Source organism: Solea senegalensis, linkage group LG14, assembly GCF_019176455.1.
Source record: "Solea senegalensis isolate Sse05_10M linkage group LG14, IFAPA_SoseM_1, whole genome shotgun sequence".
Taxonomy (NCBI): Eukaryota; Metazoa; Chordata; class Actinopteri; order Pleuronectiformes; family Soleidae; genus Solea; species Solea senegalensis.
Window position 1 is genome coordinate 21,399,447 of NC_058034.1, and position 22,942 is coordinate 21,422,388.

A 22,942-nucleotide genomic window follows, 5' to 3' on the forward strand; every position below is an offset into this window, starting at 1 on the left:
GCATAAATATCCGCACCCCTTTAACTTTTCAACATTTTGCCATGCTAGGACCAGAAACATAAATGTATTCAATTGAAATCTTATGTGAAAGACAGACACTAAGGGACACACAATCATGAAGTGAAATGAAATGTATTCATGCTTTTGAACTTTTTTCATAAATACAAAACTGAAAAGTGGGGTGTCCAAAAGTATCTACCCCCTGAGTCAATACTTTGTGGAACCGCCTTTTGCTGCAATTACAGCTGCAAGTCTGTTGGGGTATGTCTCTATCAGCCTTGCACATCTTGAGACTGGAAGTTTTTCCCATTCTTCTTTGCAAAACAGCTCAAGCTCATTTAGATTAGATGGTGAGCGCTTGTGAACTGCAGTTTTCAGATATTTCCACAGATTCTCAATTGGATTTTGGTCTGGGCTTTGACTTGGCCATTATAACACATGGATATTTTTTGTTTTCAACCATTCCATTGTTGCCCTGGCTTTATGTTTAGGGTCGTCGTCTTGCTGGAAGGTGAACCTCCGCCCCAGTCTCAAGTCTTTTGCAGACTCCAACAAGTTTTCATCCAAGATTGCCCTGTATTTGGTTCCATCCATCTTCCCATCAACTCTAACCAGCTTCCCTGTCCCCGATGAAGAGAAGAACCCCCAGAGCATGATGCTACCACCATGGTGGTGGTAGCATCACCATGTTTGACAGGGGATGGTGTTTTTGGTGTGATGTGCAGTGTTTCTTTTACGCCAAACATAGCGTTTTGCATTTTGGCCAAAAAGTTCAATTTTGTCTGGTGTGTTACTTGGACTTCATGATGCTGTCTGCTCCCCAATATTCTCTAAACATACCTCTGAGACCATCACAGAGCAGCTGTATTTGAGATTAGATTACACACAGGTGGACTCTGTTTAGTCATTAGGTCAACATGTGATCATTCAGAAACCATCAGGCAACTTCTAAAGGCAATTGGTTGCACAAAGAGTTGCATAAAAAAAGTTCAAAATCATGTATAAATTGTCTGTTCCTTAGTGTGTGTCTTTCACATTTCAATTAAATATATTTATGTTTGTGGTCCCAGCATGGCAAAATGTGGATATTTATGCAACCCACTGTATATATGACGCAAACAAAGAAAAATGACATCCTTTCTGGTATGTGAAGGCCACCGTAGTTCCCTGACAAGTCAATCCGCAATCTCACCATTAGATTCTCACTCAAGTGTGATTTTATGTCATAATTCTTCACAAAAATGTGTAATTATTACAATGTAATAAATGCATGCTTACCTTGTCTTTTCAAACACTTTCACTGTGGTGTCACTGGCCAGAGAAGTGACCAAAGTGACCACCTCTGCTAAGACGGAGGGCAGCAGGAAGTGGGAAGCAATTTCAGCCGTGCACTGCTGAATGGAGGGACAGCCTGTTCATGAACAAGCAGAGATAAAGGGAGAGGTGTGTCAGCGTCGACCTCATCATCAGGAGAAGCAGTTTTTTACTGAAATCAGCTTTCATTTTCTGGCTGGAAACGGGGTCACAAGGATTCTAAGCTTGTGACACGGCGTGTCAAAAGAAACATTTTTGTGTTGACACAAAGGATTAAATAATATCATGAATTGCTTTGGTTTTTTTTTACCGCTTTTCCACAAGACAGTTTTAGCACGTCACAGCTCGTCTCGACTTGACTCTTTTTTTGTTGCTTTTCCATTAGTGATAAAATCTGCTACCTGGTACTAAATGTGACGTCAACAGACTGCTGAGCTACCGATTGGTCAGAGAGTTTCGTCAAGAGTCACGAGCGTGAAGTCTGACACAAGAATCAAAAGCGAACAATGCAGCCATCAAGCTATTTTGCCAGCTAGAAATCTATCTAGTTATCAAGCTAATATGCCAACTAGCAATATATGTAGCTATCAAGCTAATGTGCTATCTATGTACCTAATCTGTAAAGCTTTCTTTTTTTGTCAGTTCGAGCGATCAACCTACTTTGCCAGCTAACAATCTATTGAGCTGTGAAGCTATTTTTCCAGCTAGATCAGTTAAAAAGACTTAAAAAACATGTTCAGCCATATTTTAGTTCAGTGACTGAATGCAGCACAAGCTTATGATCAATTGAACCCTAATTTTAGTCCATAAATTCACACTTACCAAGTTTAGCCATGAAAGTGATCCAGGGCTGGCATGTAACCTGGTAAATGGGGTGTAAAGTGCCTGCATCTCCTTCCTCCAAATGAGACAAATGCCTCCTACACAGCCACAAATAAAAAAAACATTAACACACACACACACACACATTAAATGATATTTAATCAGATAAAGCACATTAAATCCCTTAAAGACCAGAGTGGTGGGCGTTTAACATATTCTTGATTGGCTTTCTGTGAATTCTCTGCCAAGTGCTAAGACTTCTGTTTTTTTCAACAGCGGGAAATTCACGACTATGTTAAACTTAATAGTATTGTAGGAGCAATATTTGACAAACAACAAGGCCTGACACTGGAGTCTGAGTCTCATTAAGGAAGGTGATATTCAGTGTTTTTGTTTTTTGTTTTAGTATAATTCTAATTTAAAATTTGAGTGTAAAACGATACACTCAAACTCTAGTCCACAATCTGATGCTAAACAGTTTAGCTAAATAAACATTTCCTATATATTGTATATTTATAAAACATAAATGCAGGCACTAAAATAAAGTAAGAGTGCCTCGATAGAACAAAGAAGCATCAATAAAAAAGTTATTTCACTCCTGCAACAAAACTGATACTTCAAGATTTAAGATTTCACACAAGAAAACACGACAGGGCAGTGACAAAGTATTATGCAATTATTATCATTATAATGTGCATCACGATGTGAACATAGATGATTTTGTATCTTTTTCAGCCATGAAACATTACTTTCCATTTGCTAGAAGCTGCAGCTCAACTCCAGAAGCGTTAGTTTTGTTTTTGGGGGGAGAAATAATTTCAATATCACTTGCCAAGAAATGTTTTAAGATCATATTTATCTGACCCGAGGAATCGAATCAAAATGTGAAACCAGTGAAGATGTTTGTATGTCTGTTTGAAGCCTTTAAGTCAGGGGGGCCTCAACAATCAAATGCCCTGGGGGCCATTGAGAGTCTACGGTCTGGTTAGGAGGGGGCGATTAAGTGGAAAAATAAGTCAAACTTTTCAATATTGATAGAGATAGTTTACAATAGAAAATGTATTCAGGTTGAAAAATTCATCTTAATAACTCAACATTAAGTGTAGGGCCACCTGAAATTGGTTGGGGTGCCACACGTTTAAGACCTCTTCTGAAGAACCAGTCCTACAACCATGACCTTGATGCTTGGATCAAATATGAAACATCTACAGCCACTTCCAGCTGCCCCTGAATCTCCCTGAGCTGAATGTGGAATCTTCTCACGCATCCAGTGTCAGATGAACCATACTCCACCTGTGGGCCTGGTGCAGATCCAGAGTGGCCACCCTCTCCTGGCTCCACTGCTGCTTGATTGTCTCCGTCTTGTGTCGCCGCCGAGCGGCTCGGCCTTCCTCGCCTCTCTCTTGCACGATGTCGTCGGTCGTCTTTGGGCTTCCCAGCTCCGATGAATCTGGTTTACTCTGCTGGCAAAGTTGGACATGTGGAGGTGTGTGAATGTGTGGGAGTTTTCTTTCTTTATGTGAGGCACTTTGTGCTACATTCATGTATGAAAAGTGCTAAATAGATAAAGACATATTGGTGTGTACGGCAGGAATAACATATCAGGCTCGTGTTATTTTCTTTTCCCCATTAAGACATCAGTACTAACACAAAACACAGGAAACTGTTTAGTCTATGGAGGCACCGACCCATATGTCCCATAAACTGCGGAGGGTGCTCTTCCCGGTGGGTGTGGTGGACTCAGGTGTGCCGGTCCCCATCATGGTTGTGCTCCCCAAGGCTTGAGTTAAGGAGATGGGGGAAGGACTGGTTTTAAAGACCCGGGAGCCGCTGCGCTGCCGGGGACTGTCCTTCACTTCCTTCACCTCAGGCAAAGGATTCAGCAGCGCTACAGAGAAGGAAATTACCAAAATGCACACACACATCAAGACATACGTAAGAACATTGATGCATAGTGATTTAGCTCAGGGTTGATGTGTGTCCTTTGTTATACTGATGCTGTGTTTAGGTGCAACGACACTTCCAAGTTTACTGCGTTCCAGTTGAGAAGTCGGAAACGTGAATTTATCTCAGACTAGCCAATGTTAGAAATACCAGTCGATAACAGCATAGCAAAAAATGTAACAGTATTATGTGTAAACATGTTCAATATTTCCTAATCTCTTAATGTGAACGTTTCCTAATCTCAGAATGTGAATATTTTCTAATCTCGGAATGTGAACATTTTCTAATCTCGGAATGCGAACATTTTCTAATCTAGAATGCGTTCATTTTCTAAAATCAGAATGTGAACATTTTCAATTCTCGTAATGCAAACATTTTCTATTCGCGGAATGTGAACATTTTCTAATCTTGGAATGTGAACATTTTCTCAGAATGTGAACATTTTCAAATCTCGTAATGCAAACATTTTCTATTCTCGGAATGTGAACATTTTCTAATCTTGGAATGTGAACATTTTCTAATCTTGGAATGTGAATATTTTCTAATCTTGGAATGTGAATATTTTCTAATCTCAGAATGCAATCATATTCTAATCTTGGAATGTGAATGTTTTTTCATCTCAGAATGTGAATATTTTCTAATGTCAGAATGTGAATATTTTCGTTTTGTTTGAATGGTCACTGTTGCTATTGCACAACGAAAGTTCTGTTCAACTTTATATTTTAATTATATAACACTAAAAATAACAATGACAAATAACGACAGATGGAAATAAATGGATAATAATTGGGTGAGTGCTGTGTAAGTAGGGGGCGGACGCAGCATTTCTACCGATATCTCTTACATATTTTATCCAAACACCACCAAAGTCGGAACGGCACACACTGCTGCCGTTAGTAAGTCGCCCGCCAAGTTTGAAGCCTGTAAACCAAACTGTTGGGCAGGTATGCCGTTACAAATCAGACAGAGTTACTGTTTTTGGAAATATTGGACAATATGTACACAAGTACGGAAAAAGAAGATCTTCTCTTTTCTTTTTCCCATCCTTTTTGTAGATCTAGTGGCACACCTCGTTTTTCAAAGCACATCCAAAAACACTGTTCATCGCGCTCATCACAGCTGCTATTCTTTTCAAACGCGGGCCAAATAAACACGGAGGAAGAAGTGGGAAAGACGACAGAGTCAGCGGCAAATTTATTTGCTCCCACACTCACAACAGATGCGAGACGTCAAGCTAACACTGGAACAGCTGTTGTGTCTGCAGCCCCCACTGCTACTCCATCAATGCTACTGTTAGGTATGCAGAACAGTGAGTGTGTGAAAAATGTGGGAGAATTTTTAAACAGGTATCGTCTTCAGGATCATGAACTGATAGAATGTGAAAACCGGTAAGAAAGAAAAGGCGAGAGTGAGTGGAGAGAATGCAAATTTACTGTGTGGTTTTGTTGATCTGATGTGACGGCAAAAAGTGGCAAAATAAACATATTAGGAGTTTAAAAGCAGAATGATAATTGAAAAATACAAAAATATTAATATATTATATATGAATATATAATAACCTATTGTTTTCCTTTGGATTATTATTACATCTGAGAGGTTCTCCTCCTGCACCCGAGCGAGAGATAGTGGCCAAAATTGCATTAAATGCCAAATTTGGGGAATTTTTCTATTATGTCTTAGTCGCACACAGTTCTTCAAATTTTAATCCAACTTGTTGCTTGTTGTACACTTGTTGCTCACATGATTCCAAACTAGTTTCTAATTCTAACTTCTATTAGCACCGCCCACCCAGAAGTCTGCCATTTTGAAAAACAAAAAATGGCTAGTCTAAACATCTAGCAGGTCCATGTGATCATTAATGATTAAAAGTTATCAAAGGATTTTCTCTATGTCAAAAAGCATGGCCTCAGGGCTCCGACAACCTTGACATTAAAATGACGGGAAAACTACTTTTAAATTCCACTTTCCTAAAGCTTGAAATTACAACATTAAATTAGACTGATAAATTGGTTGGTCGATATTTGCCAGAGAAAACAAGAAATTGTGTCAGGCTGTAACCGATGAAATGGTTAGCCAGATTAAAAAGAGCATTTTAAAGTAAGTAAAACATCCCTGTTTCTGGCAAATATGTTTTATTTTTTTCGCCTAAAAAAAAATAATGTCAACAAGCAAGTTTTGCTTGCACTAGAAAAAATATTTCACCTTGAGCAAAGAGTCTGAATTCTTAAAAGCAGCTTCATCGAGACTAGGAGGATTTATTTTAAGTCAACATTTCTTACATGTAAAAATTATGTTGGTTACTGGTAAAATATGGAGCAGTTTTATCTTGTATTTGACCTCTTAGTTTTTCTAGATTTAAGGCACATTGCATTGTGAAAGTGGCTATATATACACAAGCTAGTTTTACGGAACAAGATAATTAAATAAATTTAAGAACATTAGACTTGTTTCTAGTTGCATTATTATGTTAGTATCCTGCATTTTCATAGAAATCATCAGTGGTGATGACGATGATGATGACGACGACCTCACCTTTAGCCTCTTCTTTCTGCGCTCTGGTCGCTGGACAGGACATGCCCAAACACAGAGGATGCGGCAGCACCCGCAGCTCCATGATGACGTCGCAGAGAGCGTGGCGCAACGACCCCTGCAGTTTGTCGCTCAGCTGCAGGGGGCTGACGTTGCCTTGTTCCCAAATGTCAAAGCGAACAAACAGCTGTGGCTCTGTTAAAAAAATAAAGACAATAAATCACACACTTGGCAGACATGAGACAATATAAGGAAAAGATACAGCTCCCCCTTGTGGCAAATTAAAAAAGAAATCACAAGGACTGTATGTTGTTGAGTTGGACAGGATTTCCAAGTCACTCACGTAAAATATTCCTGTTTAATATTCACGGAAACTCACCAAAAATAACTCACTTTGGTTTTTATTGCGACGAGTGTTAATGTCATTTATTGTCAATACTCTGTGTCTGTAACCAAGTGTAAGAAAACATTAAAATGAAATAAAAGTGTTTTATTTTGATATCAAATGATACAAAAACATATTTAATATGGAAAATGTATCTGTAAATAATAACCAAATACAATAAATAAGTAATGAGGACAAATGTAATTAAAAATACCAAACTAGCTTGTATATAATAATTTAATGTTGAATTTAATGTATAATAAAGGAGATCACAGACCAGATCTTGGTGAAACAACACTCGATATATATAATTAAAGCTGCAGCATAAAAAACTCAGAGAGTTGTGTGGAGCTGATGAGATATGAATCAACAGTGTGACCTCATTTGTCTACATTTAAAAGTTGGTTTGTTTTACAGCTGGAGTCGTGTTTGTGGTTTTTTGAGTATGACAAACACTTCTATACACACAACTATATTAATAATAAACTCCTACACCTAATATTTCAGTGTGATTTACTGTGCTGTGACGCAGTGGCACTGTGATAAATATAGTTAAGTTGTGTTCATTAAGCAGGGTGATTTACTTGTTCAATTTAGGGGACATTTAATGTTTGGATTTTAAAGATTTTTAATAGCTGCGCTGAGCTTTTTCTCATGATGTACTTATGATGTTTATGAGTGTAATTAATCCCATTTTCAAATTAGAGCAGTTTGGGGGAAGTAAAAGGACCCGTGGGACTTGAGGTAACCTTGTAACAGAATCAAGTTGACTTGACTGAAGATGTCAAGGAAGAAGGTGTGACAAACTAAGAGTACATTATCTGATATCACATATGAGGTTTTCTCAGTTCTACTCAGCTTGAAAAAAAAGAAACCAGGGAGTTTGAAGCAGGCTGTCAAACCCTTTTTTCATCACATGAGTCATTTCCTAGTTCATATACTGTAACTTGACCACAAAATATTACTTCCTGCCTCACTTCATAAATCAAACTGCCCATTCCAGACCAATTCTGCCTCTGTAAAGTAAGTAAAGAGTTCAGAGTGATGATGACCCACGGGATACTCGGGGACTAGTTCATTCTTTAAAGACTTTTATTAAGAATTTATCCGACTCCGATCAAGCTATCCGACACTCGTTTCTCCGTAGTCAAACTACCCGACGCTGAATTTTAACGCCTGAATTACAAAGGGATTTACAGTAAAAAGCCTGGAATCTGTAGCGTTTATGAATCTGCAGCTCCTTTCTCCTCCTGCGTGTGTTCTGGGTCGTCGCAGTGCATTTGTCGGCCACCGTAAAGAAGGAACACTTTTTCTCTCAGTTTCTAGGGAACATTTCTCAAATCAGCCTTAACCCTTTAACACCGAGCGGATAGCAGACGACGTTTGCACAAGCGCACCCAGCATTACCGCAATTACGCGATCGTTTGCGCTATTGGAGTTGCACATTAAAGCCAACATGTGGTTATAATGGTAATTTTGCCTGTTTTTGGACATTGAGACAAAGGCTACTTTACTGTAAACAGCATTTGTCTCTCTGCGCATGTTCAGACCGTGATCATGTAAACATACATGATCACGGTCTGAACATGCACAGAATGACCTCGACTGCAGTGGCAAACTCATTATCATTATCTATTAACAAAAAGACTGTGTAATGGAATGGGAAAAAAGAGGCAAACAAATTCAAAAGATATCATAGAGGTAATAATAACAATAATAAGGTGAAGATTTAATTTGGTGAAGTGGTTAACAATCTGTTGCTGTCTTCTGTTCCTGCTCGCAGCCATGTTTTCATTAACAGTGAGTGTCCAGGTCGTGCGCTGCTTCACGGAAACAGTGAAGATCTCATACAAGCACATTTCAATAAATCTGAAATATGCCTTTTATACTTTTGTTTCCTTCCAGTCAGAAATGTAAAAATGTCACGTTTAAAACAGACCCCATAATACTCAATACTAAAACTAAAAACATTAGAGATAAATATTAAATATAAAGATGAATAAAACTATGCAATGAGCGCCTTTAATGCAGCATTAACCTATGAAGTTCACACAATACACATAACCGAAAGGGAAAGCAGGAGAAGCAAAAGCTTATCTAGTCCCGCCCCCATTATCATCATACATTACATAATTATTCTTTTCTTATGACATTTGACAAAAAAAAAATGTTGAACTGTACCTGAGCCGACAGTGATTGAGTCCACTTTAACCACAGTGGTCAGCTCGTCAAACTGCTCCGGGTGAGGAGGGGAGACGGGGATTTCCGACTTCTGCACCGAGGCGCAGTCCTGAGTCGGACCCTGAAGGGGGCGACCATGAGCGTCCACAAAGGAGAGGGCGATGCAGGCGATACCTGAGAGAGCAAGAGGACGCGTTTAGTGGTTTTATTTTTAGCTCAAAATTTGGCAATTTCAAACACAACAGGGCTGCAACTAATGATCGTTTGGTCCAAAAAATGTCAGAAAATGTTAATTTTGGCAATGATGATGTTCTAAAATCACAATGATTTCTCTGTTACACGGAGCAAAGGAAGCAGAAAAATATTCAGATTTAAGCTGAAAAATCAGAGAACATTTACTTTCATTAAAAACAAAACATTCAAACCGATGAGTCGATGATGAAATGTATTAATTTAGTAATCGATGAGTTGTTGCAGCCCTGTAAAGCAGTGACATCAGTGCTCCCTAAGTCAGATCTGATAGTTTTGCTTGATGAAGGACGCCTCACACAGAGGATGTTGCATCATTTTTTTGCACGACGACCAAGCAGAGGCAAAATAATAATAATAGTAATGATCCGCTCATCAGAAGTTACATACTGCAGCTTTAACTGGGATGAGAAAATAGAGTTAAATCGTGTGCGTTAACGCTCCATCACATTCAAAAATCTATTACATGGTGAATATTTATTTGAGGCTTGACCTGCAAATGCAATATCTGTCAGGAAAAATAGCAATTAGACAATCCTCTCTCCCTCCTCCTTACATTTCCCACCGGCGCCGACAAATTCCATATTCCTACGCCTTCCATCACAATTACACAAAGATCCGTGACAGTGAAGTTATTTTCATTTAAGCATGAATAATGTAAAGTGTTTTAATTGCGACGGCGTCGCTCTCTGTCACTTTATCCTTCCTCAGTTTCTGCCGCACCGGCAGCTTTAAGAGCGAACACAATGGAGCTTCACAGTGGCAGCGAAAATGTGATTCTCAATATCCATTTTTAGTCCCTTTGACATTTCTGGTTTTCTTCTTCATCTCATTTGTGTTCAAGTGGAGCTGCTGAGTTTGCGTGAGTGAGACTGTGTTGCATTCACTCCGACATTTGGTACAGTACTGAGAGAGTGTGGGGGGGAGGGGTAGATTGAGGCCTCGTACACTGGATTTACTGGATTTTTAAAAACAATGGACAAATGACAGGGATTAACGCATGTTGTCAGGGATTTTTAAGTCTTTTAAGAACGATCTACAGTTTGCCACTGTTGGCTTTGATTCTTGTGTCGGACGTCGCACTCACAACTGTTCCAGTGACGACACTCTCTGACCAATCAGTGGCCGGCAGACTGTCGACAACACATTTTAGTATCAGCAAAAACACCAGGTACCGGGTGCTTTCTGCCTCACCCTGTGCATTTTCACTGGGCATTTACGGCCGATCAGAAAGACTAAATAGGTCACACACATGCGTTAAATGTATTAAACAGACTGTGGAACGTCAGCATACATTTATAAGCAAACGTACTGTATATTGGCAATATAAAGAGAGGCAGCCTTGGGCATGTACCATCAGAGCTGAGGCAGCCCATCGCAGCCTCACCTCACCGTTCTCCCGTGTATTTGAACAGGAAATGCGTAAATTCAGTGATTTTGACCACAGTGGTCAAGTGAAGTCTGCTCTCCACCCACATCAGAATGGCTCCTACAGGACATTTAACCATCACATTGACTCCGAATCTGTTAAATTGGGGTAAAAAAAAAAATTCTGTATGTATCTAATATGTACGAATTTCAACCATTCGCCACGAAACAGGAAGTGCCCTATAACTTCGGCATACTTTCCCCAAACTTGGTGGGAAGATGTTATAGACCAAGACGAACTAAAAAGTCGACCGTAACAATCAGGAAGTTGGCCAATCACAATTTTGGCGTCCATTTTGGTGATTTGCCCCCTACGTAAAATGAGCGCGACAAGTTGAACAGTTGTCAGAGGACTTTGCAGATTTAAAAGTGAGGTCAGGGAACTGCTACACTCGCCAACGAATGAACATCTAGACAAAGACTGTCTCCTGCTTTAAAAGTAAGTCGCATTAGTGAGGACGTAGATTCAGTTTGACAGTAAAGAAACTTTATAGTGCTGAGTAAGAGCTTTAGTTTGACCAGGTTTATATGAACACACACACACAGCTGCAGATGACAGATTAAAACATAATTTAAGACGAACACCGAGCCTCCCTTTCACCACTTACTCGACTAAAACACCTAAGAAAAAGTTCATTTAAATGTGAACTCCCATGTGAAAGAGACACACAGAGCCATTTATTTCACAATGATGTGTCTACTTCAACTGAGCTAACAGCTCTAAATAGCTGAGTTCAAGCCTCGCCACTGAGATACGGGGGAATCTGAATCTGTGCTGCCTCACAGCCTCAGATTGTCTGAGAAGTAATGGATGCCTGTGTGTGAGTCAAGGCTGCCATCATTCATCACAGAGTCAGTTACTCTATCACTCTCACTGCGGCCCGTTCCTACACTACATGCATTATGAACACGGGGGGTGAAATTTTTCCCCTTTCAAAAATCTAAAATAGGACTCCATTACACACATCATAAAACTGCTGCTGCCTGACTTTAAAACAAGCACAAGCCCCCAATGCTGAGGCCGGCCATCATTCATAATGTTTGGGTAAAATTTATTCAAATCCACACCAGGCTCCATTGAAAAATCCTTCATGTCCAAAGGTTTTTGTGAAACTCATGAGCTGAAATTCAAACATTACTGAGCGTAGAGTCTTCTGCTTTCACGGCTTTTCAAACAGGAGGAAAAAAAGGTGTAAATCCAGAGCCGGATCAAGGCATGAGCGAACTAAACTGGCTGCTGGTTGGATACTTAAATAATATTTTATCTTTTAAAAATCAACTGAAAAAAAACAGATCCAGATCCTGCAGAATTTCTACTGCTGCTTATGTAAATTAAATCATAGCCTTTTAAACATGTTATCACTGTCTTGTGTAAACATCTAACTTGATACAATTGTTGTATAGCTGCTCCTGGTATCTTCCTCATCTTCCTTCCTCTGTCCACCATTTTTCCTTTCACCCCAACCTGTCTTGGCATGTTGCCGTACATCTTTGAGTCTGGTTTTGTCTGTTAAAAGAGAGTTGTTGTTTTTTTTGACGCCTAGTTTTTTCTCATTGTGCTCAATGTATGTTATGATTTGGTGCTATACAAATAAAATTGAATAGAATTTAATTCAAGTTCATTATCACCACACTTTTGTTCCAACAACTGGAGGACCACATTTTAATTTTTCATATGGGTGGACGTAGGTACGTACACCTGAAAAGTTGGCGTACAGAAAGTGCTTATGGACATCAAATATTCTGATATATAAAACCGTGCCAGTTTCCATTTATAAATCACAGTCAATTCAGCGCAGCTTTTGCGTGCTTCATGTAACTTGACTATCAATAAATAGTCATAAACATGCCCCCAGATTAATTGTGTTTTATGAATCCCAAGCTTTACAAATGAGTCCCCAGCTCTGATGAGCATGTGATGGGGACCCCATCTGAATGAGGTCAACTAAAAGCAACTCAAAGATGAGCAGAGTGTATAATGTAATATGCTGAGGAGAAAATACAGCACTGCAACAGAAAAAAAACGGGCTGAGAGCAGCAGCAGGGGAAACAGAACCAGCAGCAGCAGCTCAGGCTTCACTTAACATCACGAAAAACAAGAAGAAGGTGAAGGTACCTTTAAACTGAGACGGAGGGAGGAGTTGCTGAACCAGCTCCGACATGGTTCCTGGACCGGGCATCAGAGACAACCACAGAGCAGCAGCGTTACACGTCATTTTAAAGTGACAGCAACAACTCTGCTTTTATGAGTGTCGGTCCACTGACTGAGCAGGCAACACATACAGAACACGTGATGACACAATAACCCAACAAAAAACAAAAGAGTTCACCTTAACCATGGCCTCAATTCGACAGGAAGTCAGCCACTTTGAATTTTGGCATCCATTTTGGCGATTTGCACCCTGCGTAAATGAGAGAACTCGTCCGAGCGCGTTTGTCGCACCGACACGCTAATTTGTACAAGACAGATCAAAGGTGACAAGTTATCGAAAATGTTGCCCTATGACTTAGGCATACGATGAGTTCCACCAAATTTCTCGAAACTTGGTGGGAAGATGTTATAGACCAAGACGAACAAAAAAGTTGACCGTAACCATGGACTCAGCTCATTCTTAAATGTGAATATTTTCTAGTTTCTTTTGCTCCACGTAACAAAGAAAAATCATTAAAACTGAATAATTTTGAGACCTTTGAGAAACATTGTCATTTCCAGGTTTACAGACGGTTATGAAAACAATGGTTGGTTGCAGCCCTGGATGTAAGTGTACCACTAAATAAGAGAAAACTGCAATTTGAAATGGACCTGTTGGGTTTTTTCTTTTACTGTAATTGGAATGTATGAGCGGGACAATGACAGAACTGAGACATCTGACCGTCCACATCATTGTTAGAGTGATGCCTGCAGAGAGCAGCACACAAAATACACTTGTGGTTTTAACAAATCCGATGTAATTAGCACAACAAGTCAGATGCTCTCCTGCAACAGGCTGGTCGTCTCTGGTAACGCAGCTAATTAGGCTGGTGATTTTTAAAAGCAAACACAAATGAGGGAAGAACTTCAGCAGCAGCAGCACAGACGGTGTGAGATCAGTGTCTCGGTGTGAGGTTTGCTGCAGTGCTGATGCTCATCTAATAAATTAGCGTTGTGTGTGTGAACTGTGAGGTGAATAAGAGTGAAGGGGTTTGTTATGGCAGACAGGCAGCGGAAAATGTGTTTGGGAATTTTAATGTGCCGGTGGTTATAAATAGTGAAAAAGAAACTGTCAGCATATCCTCTCGCTGCCTCCATCGCATCAGCAGATTAACAACAGCGAGAGAGGAGTCGATGGAAAACGTCAAGTCAGAGCAAACTATATCTATTAAATGATTTCCTCACCGTGAAAATGAGGTTAACATTAAACTGCTTCACTAATGTCAACGTCGGCAGTGTGCAAGCTCCTGGAGAGCCACTCCTGAAAAACTCAAGACCATAATGAAGTCGCAAACACGTTTATTTATTGAGCAACAACTGCTTTTTGTTGAAACGACAATGGAATTCACTCAGGCAGACATTTTGCAAACTCCTGCTTCTTCTCAGCTCAACAGTGGTGCCAACTACTTTCAGTGGGAAGTACCACGATTGGGCCACGGGCCAGGCTTTGAACACACCTGGTCTATTGTGATTAGAAAACAGGACTGTCACTTTTGTATCTGAAATTCTGTTCACTGTTTAAACTTAAAAACAATGTTTGAGTTCAAAATAATACAGCCTCAAAGTGCAGCAGAGGGTGCTCCGTATTAGGATATGATACGATGCACGATACATGGTCCACGATACCCAATAATATCACGATACAACGATTCCGTGATAATCAAAACAATCATATAGCGACAAAATCGCGACATCTGTTTAAACTGAAAAAACGTGAAAAGTTATGTGCAGGATTTCTCTGTTTATTCACTACATAGAGAATAAAGGTCAAAGGTCATAAAGTCTATGTATTGAACGTGGATGGAGCTTCTCTTAATGTGGCTTTCTCCACCGTTATCCCGCTGCAAACTCCCTTTTCTTCAGCCAGGTGAGTTGTGAGGAGTAAGTTGTGTACCATGAGGAGACATGAAATAGTGACACCCAGCAAGTGAAACTGGCAGGGAGCGCCTTCATTTGTTAATTAAAATATTAATATTTGCCCTGGTGTATATAGATTATATATCCTCACGAGGAAGGACGATATATATATATGTATATATATATATATATATATCACCAAATCCATATTTTGACAGACCCTTTCTCTGGATGCAGCGTGGCTTTAGATTAGAAAATGGCAAAATTAAATAATAGGAAGCCTTAACTTTTACAAGGTGGATAAATGGATGTTGTTTGTGGAGAACATTGTGCTTCATTCCCACTATTGACATATTTACAGTTGAAGTCCTGAAAAGTGTGACTCTAATCTTAACAGTGCAGTGTGCTGATGTTGGAGCTGTTAATTTCCCCAAGGGAACCTCCCAAAGGGATCAATAAAGTCGTCTGTCTGTCTGTCTGTCTTATAAAAATAAGGACTTTTTTTTTTACTTTTTGCTTCAAGATATGAAGTTACTAGAGTTCTCAATGGGTCAGGCAGGCCCAACCAGGTTTGGTCCAAAAAAAACTGCAAATGGATCGGGTCAGGTCGGGCCTCGGGCTTCCCTATTTCCACTCACAAAACACATTTCTTGCAGTTTGTAAATTATATGTTGTTTGTTGTGAATCATCACTGTTCATGTGTGGTGAGGAGTAAATATGGCTGCCTGCTTGATGGAGAGGGGCAGACCTGACGCCGCTGCGTGCGTAACCCCCGACCCTTTGGGCATGGTAGTGTCATTTTTGGAGCCCTCTATGATGCTCAGCATGACCTGGAGGGAGACAAATATCCCTCTCTGCATCTTGTGCTGCTATGGGCAGAACGACTCAACGGCATGCGCACCGCTTCACCGCAACATTCCTGTGGCCGAAATTCGACCAGTTACGGATGCTGCGGCTGACCAAAGGACAAATGTACAACATGTGAAGTCCCGCCTGTTAACTGCGCAGCAGCCGGTACCGGAGGACCCAGATGGCAGGAGCCCGGAGACGGATGCTGCGTCAGCGTCAGCAGCAGCAGCTCCAACTGAAAATAAAACACCGCGCTTCGATCAATGGGCAAACGTATTTTGGGCCGGGTCGGGTTCAGGCAAACAATTCATGCTGGTGTGTTGGTCCGTGTCGGGTTCAGGCTTTAAGTCCAGGCCGGGACGGGTGGGGAAAAACTTGCAATTCCACAAAATGCACCTCGAAATACAGGAAATGGTGTTTCAGAGAGTTTGGAGTTTCAAAACTTGATTTTGGGAATCAACAAGATGGACAAACCCCAAATACAAGCGCGCACACACACACACACACACACATCTGGAGCCCTGGTGGCAGAGCAGTATGATTACCTTTGCCTCCGGTCCCCTGGCCTCCAGGTTTATTATAGAGGTAGATATCACCATCAGCCACATCACTGCTCAAATGAAAGTAGTGCTGCAGAGAGAGAGAAACAGGGAGGAGGGAGAAATCAGCCTGTGGAATCTGGGAAAAACCAAGTCAGCACTTATTCCCCACGCCACAGTGAGACCTGTCAAAGATGATTTTAGTGTGTGCCACAGTTTTGGGGAGAGTTTCTGAATCCGGCAGCACTCATATTCTCTACACAGTAGTACAGGTGGACTCATTTTGATTAATGACACACAGACAGCTTTAATTACTCAGCCTCGCTCACACAGCGACGGCGCAGCAGCAGTGGATTGTGGGATTATGTGATTATGTGATTATGAGAGAGATTTCTCCCTGTGAGGAGTCATTGATCCTGCCTTAAACAAACGCCACAATCCTTTGTTAAAAGAGGAGGGATACTTTAATTCCATTTGTACTTCTGACTCTCAGCCAAACAAGAAAGATTTTTATAGGTTTTCACACCATCAACCTTTGTCTGTATCTACTGCAGATCAGTGCACACACACACGAGCAGTGAAAGATTATTAAGCCACATCACTTTTTCTCACCACACGACTTCCAAGAGAAGTGGTTAAGATCATTAAAGTGAAAGTGTTGTTTTATGGGACGGCTCCGTTGTTTCTTTCCGCCACGATCAGACTCTGTTGTCGGAAATAACTCAGTGTTATAATGAATTATCTTGAGCAACAGATAACAAAATGAGACCCGAGCTGCGATAAATCAACATTTTCTCTCCACGATCAACAAATCTTGACCCTGTTTAAAGTTTAAAATCCTCTCACTAAGTGTTTCCTAACCTTAATAATCGCGTAAGTGTTCACTAAATCAGGTTTTTAGTCACTCCTTGCAACACCTTTATTGGCAATTGTGTCAACTAGCAATAGATCAATATTATATCTACGTCATGACATGAGACACGATATTATCTTAGACTTTTCCTTTTTGCATTGACAATCATCACATTTATGTTAGAGGACTACACTAAATATGACATATGGAATCTACAGGATTATACAGTATATACAAAAAAGTAACTTCTTTCATTTTAAAAATTATTATTTGTGATATTTATCGTCAATTTCATTCATTTCAGGTTTAAAGGCTGAATAAGAAGTGAAATACATTAGATATTATGTATATATGATTAATAAATATATATATATACATTTGTGTTTTAAAAAAATCCCTTCATAACACTTTTTTCAATTTTAAGCCAGAATTTGACGACATTTATAGTCAGTTTTGTTGTTTCAAAAAATATGTAAATATCCTTCATTTGACATTAAAGGGTATATATTAGATATTTAATTTTAGAGTCTATTTACAGTGTAAGAAGAACTTTAACCCAAAGTTTCCCCTTATTGTCAATCCCGGGTTTGGAGCTTAGTTACTCAACATTTTAGTAACTATATATAAATATATATATATATATATACATGGAGATATAAAGCAGTGCATAGGTTGTTTCTCTGGTCTTTTTACACTTGTAAATACACTCTAAAATTAAATATCTAATATCTAAATACCTTGGATTTTTTAATGTTAAATGACAGATATTTAGATATTTTAAGAAACAATGAAACTGACTATAAACCTGGTCAAATTCAGCTCAAACACAAGTACTCGGCCTTAAAATTAAAAGAAGTGTTATGAATTTACTTTTTTTCTATCTAAATTAGTCAATTCATGTATTTCACTCCGTCTTATTCAGTCTTTAAAACCATGAATGAAATTGACGATAAATATCACAAATAATTAGGTTTAACGGGAAAGAGGTTCCTTTTTTATATATATATACATATATATTTATTTAATTTTGTGGATTCCATGTATTTGTCAAACAATATGTCATATGTAGTGTATTTCCCAAACATAAATGTGATGAACAGCTTTTAAAAGAAGGAAAAGTCTTCACAAAATGTCATCATACAAACAACAATTGATATATTGTCAAAATGTTAGTAACTAAGCTTCATAGAACCCTCGGGGTCCCTACATGGTATTGATAACTATTGTTCAAAGTACTACAACAGTGTCTAACAGATATCTGAGGTCACTGACAGCTTAGACCGGAAGGGGGTTGGACTGTGTAAATGTCATGATTCTGTCTTTTGGCTCCCAGAGGGTGTAAATCTTTGAGGCTAAAATTCTCCCTAAAGCAGTTTGAGGAGTGCCAATGTTCAATTGACCACATCTTCTTCTTCAAATATGTTCAGATTTCCATTGTTGTAAAATTTAGAAATCACACTCTCAGAATCTTGCTGCTGTTTTTTTCCCATGGCGGCACACAGATATTTAAACCATACTCAAGTCTACTCATAAATATTGTCAACAAAACAAAATACAAAAGAGAATAATGAGTCATTTAGAGAAGGATGATGAGGAACCTGTCGTCTGCAAAAGGTTTCTGAGAGACAGAATTTAGATGAGTAGAAATGAGACAGATATTTATTTCTGTCGTGACCAAACAATAAAAATCCCAGATTTGGTCTGAGCTGAGCGGAAACTCGGCTCTGCCTTCAAGTTTGTATTTCACCTTCTCCGTAGTAGTTAGTAAAAATGCAGCTAAAAGATTATTGTGTGACTTGATGTTTTCCAGTTTTTTGTTCTTGCAGAGTTTCGGTGTGGGACTGTACCTTGAAGTGGTGTGCTGTGTTGCTGTCCGTGTACTTTGGAACGTGCAGGAAGATGAGGAGGTTCTGTCTGAGGTAGTGAGCCACGGCGGGTAGCCAGGGGAGACAGTACGACGGGAGGCTGAAGTTCATCACCTCGGTGGCTGCAGACCCTGACGGCTGGATGAACTGAGCAGAGACAGTGTTGCGGACACGTGCATACCGACGTTTAAGATGCGGAGACGGAGGTGTGAAGGGCAGTGACAGAGATAACAAAGCGGACAAAAATGGAATGGACGACTGAGAAGCTTCACAGAATAAGAATCATTTTCAGTAGCGTACAGGAATAAAACCTGCATCTCCAGTTAAGTAAATCCACAGCTTCACGTACACAGAAATACCAACACTTTTTAAAAGAAAGTGCTTTTTCCTCTCAGGATGTAACAAACAAAGGAGTGTAAAGCAGTTTACCTCGACATCAGCCGGCGTCAGTTTACAGTTCCTGACGAGCATGACCGTGATGATGTCCAGGGTGGTTTCATCCAGACGCTTCCGCAGAACCTTCACTAGCTCGCCTGTGATCTCTGGACCTGAGCAGAAAAGTAGAAACACAATAACATCAGTGTATCGCTCTCATGCTTCAAAAACACTAACATACACACACAGGTTATTCCCAAAGTGAGTCCACCAGGTGCTCGAGTAACATCGTTAACGGTCCAGGACGTAACTATTTACTGAATAGCCACCAGGGGGCGGTACAACTGGTTGCAAATGGAACACAGTAAACTCAGCTACTCCTCACTTGATTTATAACGTCGGTAAACATTTCCCTAAGGAGTTAATGGAGCATGAGGAATAGAAAAGATAAATAACAACTGGACACCAGTGTGAAGTATTGAATTTATATTATTCTATATCTTCATGTACATTTTATGCAACTATATGGTATTATAGTAGAGTGTATAGTATATAATATCCAGCATTAAATTCAATACAAATAATGTATAAACTAACTATTAAATAGATGAAAAAAAGGCCTAAAAAATACTTTTGATTTTTTTGTTAAGTTTCAGAGAACAAACATGTATATGCTGATGATTTAAAAAGTCAAATATCTAATTAATGGTCTCGCTCTCATCAGTGTAACAAAATAAAGGTTAAACCTCGTATTCAAATCATCTGAAATACACGTGCATGGTATCAAAAGTAAAATAATCATTCTTCAGTCTTAGACAAGTCCTAAAGTTCAGGTGTGTGATTTGTTTGTGAAACCCTGTTTTTATCTCAGTCGTTGAATCCTTCCCTGCTCCTCATGTCCCGACGTGTTACTCACTGTTGACACTTTTTTTTTATATTAGAAATAAGAAGAAAGTTCTGGTGCCTGAGGCTTAACAACAACAACAAAAAAAACCTCCAAGCTTAATCCTGAACTCTGAGCTGATCAAACCGAAGATGGCAAACATCTCACTTTCACTTTCAGGACAAACGGAGTGAGTTCAGTCACCTGTGAATTCAAACAAACAAACAAAAGAAAACAAAAATCCAGTGGAGTCACGCGTATACTGTGTGGCTGTGCAGATTCATTCTAGCATAAATTCATTTTAATATGAGGTGATTTATGTCATCGGCTGTGTGTAAATGTGTCAGAGGCTTCTGGAGGCTCAGCAGGAGGAAGCACGTTAGCTTCACAGGATAAGTTACCATGGAAACCGACTCAGAGAGTTAAACCCATTTCATTTTTGGAACTAATGAAACTTTTGTTTGTTTTCTAATCACGAGACAACAGAAAAAATGTATTATTTCACCTTAAGTCATGGTCTAGTTTTAGGATTTTATGAAACTGTAAGAAAATAACTCACATCCACAGCTGACACGAGGGAAAACAGATTGAAGCACTCGACAAAAGGCTCAATTAGAGGAATTTAAATCAGCTTCAGTGTCTTGCTGCTTTTTCCTCACAATTTGAAAGCATTTTCAGACAGACAACGGGCATGTGTGACACTTTGCAAAAACCACTCGCTCACCCACACCAAAGTCCATAGAGAAATTCGATTTTGACTTCACAGCAGACAGGTGTCCAAAATCCACTGCTACCTCCCCTCGGTAAGTTCCAGTGTGTTATTTCATGACGCGCGTGTTTGAAATTCTTCATTTGGATTAATCTCAGGGAAATAAATTAGCCACATGAGGCGGCATTAGACCAGCAGCTCCTGTGTAACTACAAGCTAAAAATGGGGATTTTCTCAATGGAGTTTGGTGTGGGGAGAGCGAGCAAATTACAAATTTGAGTTTCCAGCAGGAAAAAACGGTGGCAAACATACTCTAAAGATATTGTAGACTTAGATTTTACTTGAGCGTCCATTTTGAAAAGCCAGTTTTTCCCCGGCGTCTTTACTGGCAGCCATGTTTCTGAAGAAGGAGCTCTCAGACCCACTGTTGATCACTTACAGACAGAATACGGTTACTGATTTAACGATGCTTCACAGGGTTCAAATGTTAAGTCTTCTGAGAACTGAGATTGTCTCTCCTCTATTGAATGTGGTTTACTAACACAACACGCAGACATATATATGTATATATATATATATATATGTATATATATATATATATGTATATATATATATATATATATATATATATATATATATATATATATATATATATATACTGTATATATAAAGAAGTGAGTTTAAACTTCAGGGAGTGGATGGAGCAGAGGAAGGGATTCAGACAGCGGGTTATTTTTTGCCAGTGCAACACTGCCATCCAGACATTAACAGCAGAAATAGCAACCTGCTGTGTGGCCACTTCCTTACACACAGAGACACTCATCGTCTCGTTATTAAAGCTTCTATTCGTGGACTTTTATTTTGATCAACCTGTGTGACTATCACAGCTGTGTGAGTTTAGAGGTTTCTATTTACTTCCCTTTTCTTTGTTGTACGGAGCAAAGAAACCAGGAGAATATTCACATAGAAGCTGCAAAAATCTGAAAACTCTTTTCAATCGTTTAAAAACATTCACACAGATTAATCGACCCTAAAATGAGTTGACTTAATTGATGATTAATTGTGTCGTCGACCAATCGTTGCAGCCCTACATGGTGCTATTCAATTCTTATTAAGCTCTTCATGATCATGAGCAGATCCTTTCTTTCTCCATCATTTTGGTAAAAGTTCATCTTTGTCTCCCCAGTTCTTAAAACTTTGAGACTCGTCTCTTCCAGCCTGTCCTTCCTGTTCTTCTCGCTAATGAGTGGTTAGCATGTTCTGGTGCAGCCTCTGTACATGTGTTCATCAAGTCTTCTGTGATACCTTCACTCCTGGCCTCTGGAGGTTGTTGCTGATGTCATTAACAGTTGTTTTAGGCTCTTTCTTTACAGCTCTCACAATGATCTGATGTTTTCCTTGCTCTACCTATTGGGCATGTGTTGCTTAGGTCACCAGTGGTTTCTTTCTTTCTCCAGGACACTCCAAATACTGGTACTGGATATGATTGATTTCCCATCTTCTCTCTTGTTGTTCACCCACAGACAGCTCTCTGGTTTCCATGTTGGTTTCACTTCTAAATGCAGTCTGCAGATGTAAAACCTATCCTACCCAATCTGAAAGTGAGCGTAGATGTCACGATTACTTGATTTCATTAATTAATCGCGGTATTAAACACTACGGTATATTAATCGTAATGTTTCTAAACGATTATGCCGGAACCCCGTAACCATATAGGCGGTTCAGCGCAACTCAAATGGAACGAAAACAAAGTTAGGGTTAGGGTTACAGTCGTGTTGCTTTGTTTTGTTCTGTGCGAGTCACAGAATAGAGCCGTTCCTGGTTGTTAAAGTATGGCGCCAGCCTGGAAATCATGCCACAAAAAATTGCCATGAAAGGAGGAAATACGAGTAATATGTTTGACCATGTGTGTTGACCATGCCTGTATGCCAGAGTAAAGGTAAACACACAGTAACTGGGTTAAATTACA

At 39.5% G+C, this 22,942-nt stretch overlaps 1 protein-coding gene across 9 annotated transcripts in view; it reads right to left on the minus strand.

Annotated features, from left to right (window-relative positions):
* The window catches only part of szt2 (SZT2 subunit of KICSTOR complex), a 99,703-nt gene that overhangs the window by 39,267 nt on the left and 37,494 nt on the right, over positions 1–22,942 (minus strand). For 6 of the 9 annotated variants that reach the window (XM_044044439.1, XM_044044440.1, XM_044044441.1 and 3 more), the window contains 9 exons: positions 19,436–19,554; positions 18,989–19,153; positions 16,295–16,379; positions 9,176–9,349; positions 6,613–6,804; positions 3,825–4,024; positions 3,430–3,599; positions 2,137–2,234; positions 1,279–1,411 (listed from right to left, as the gene is read on the minus strand). In XM_044044439.1, the coding sequence (XP_043900374.1) occupies positions 1,279–1,411; positions 2,137–2,234; positions 3,430–3,599; positions 3,825–4,024; positions 6,613–6,804; positions 9,176–9,349; positions 16,295–16,379; positions 18,989–19,153; positions 19,436–19,554 (1,336 nt within the window). The remainder of the gene's footprint in view (positions 1–1,278; positions 1,412–2,136; positions 2,235–3,429; positions 3,600–3,824; positions 4,025–6,612; positions 6,805–9,175; positions 9,350–16,294; positions 16,380–18,988; positions 19,154–19,435; positions 19,555–22,942) is intronic. The other 3 variants (XM_044044443.1, XM_044044438.1, XM_044044435.1) reach the window with 1 other exon arrangement.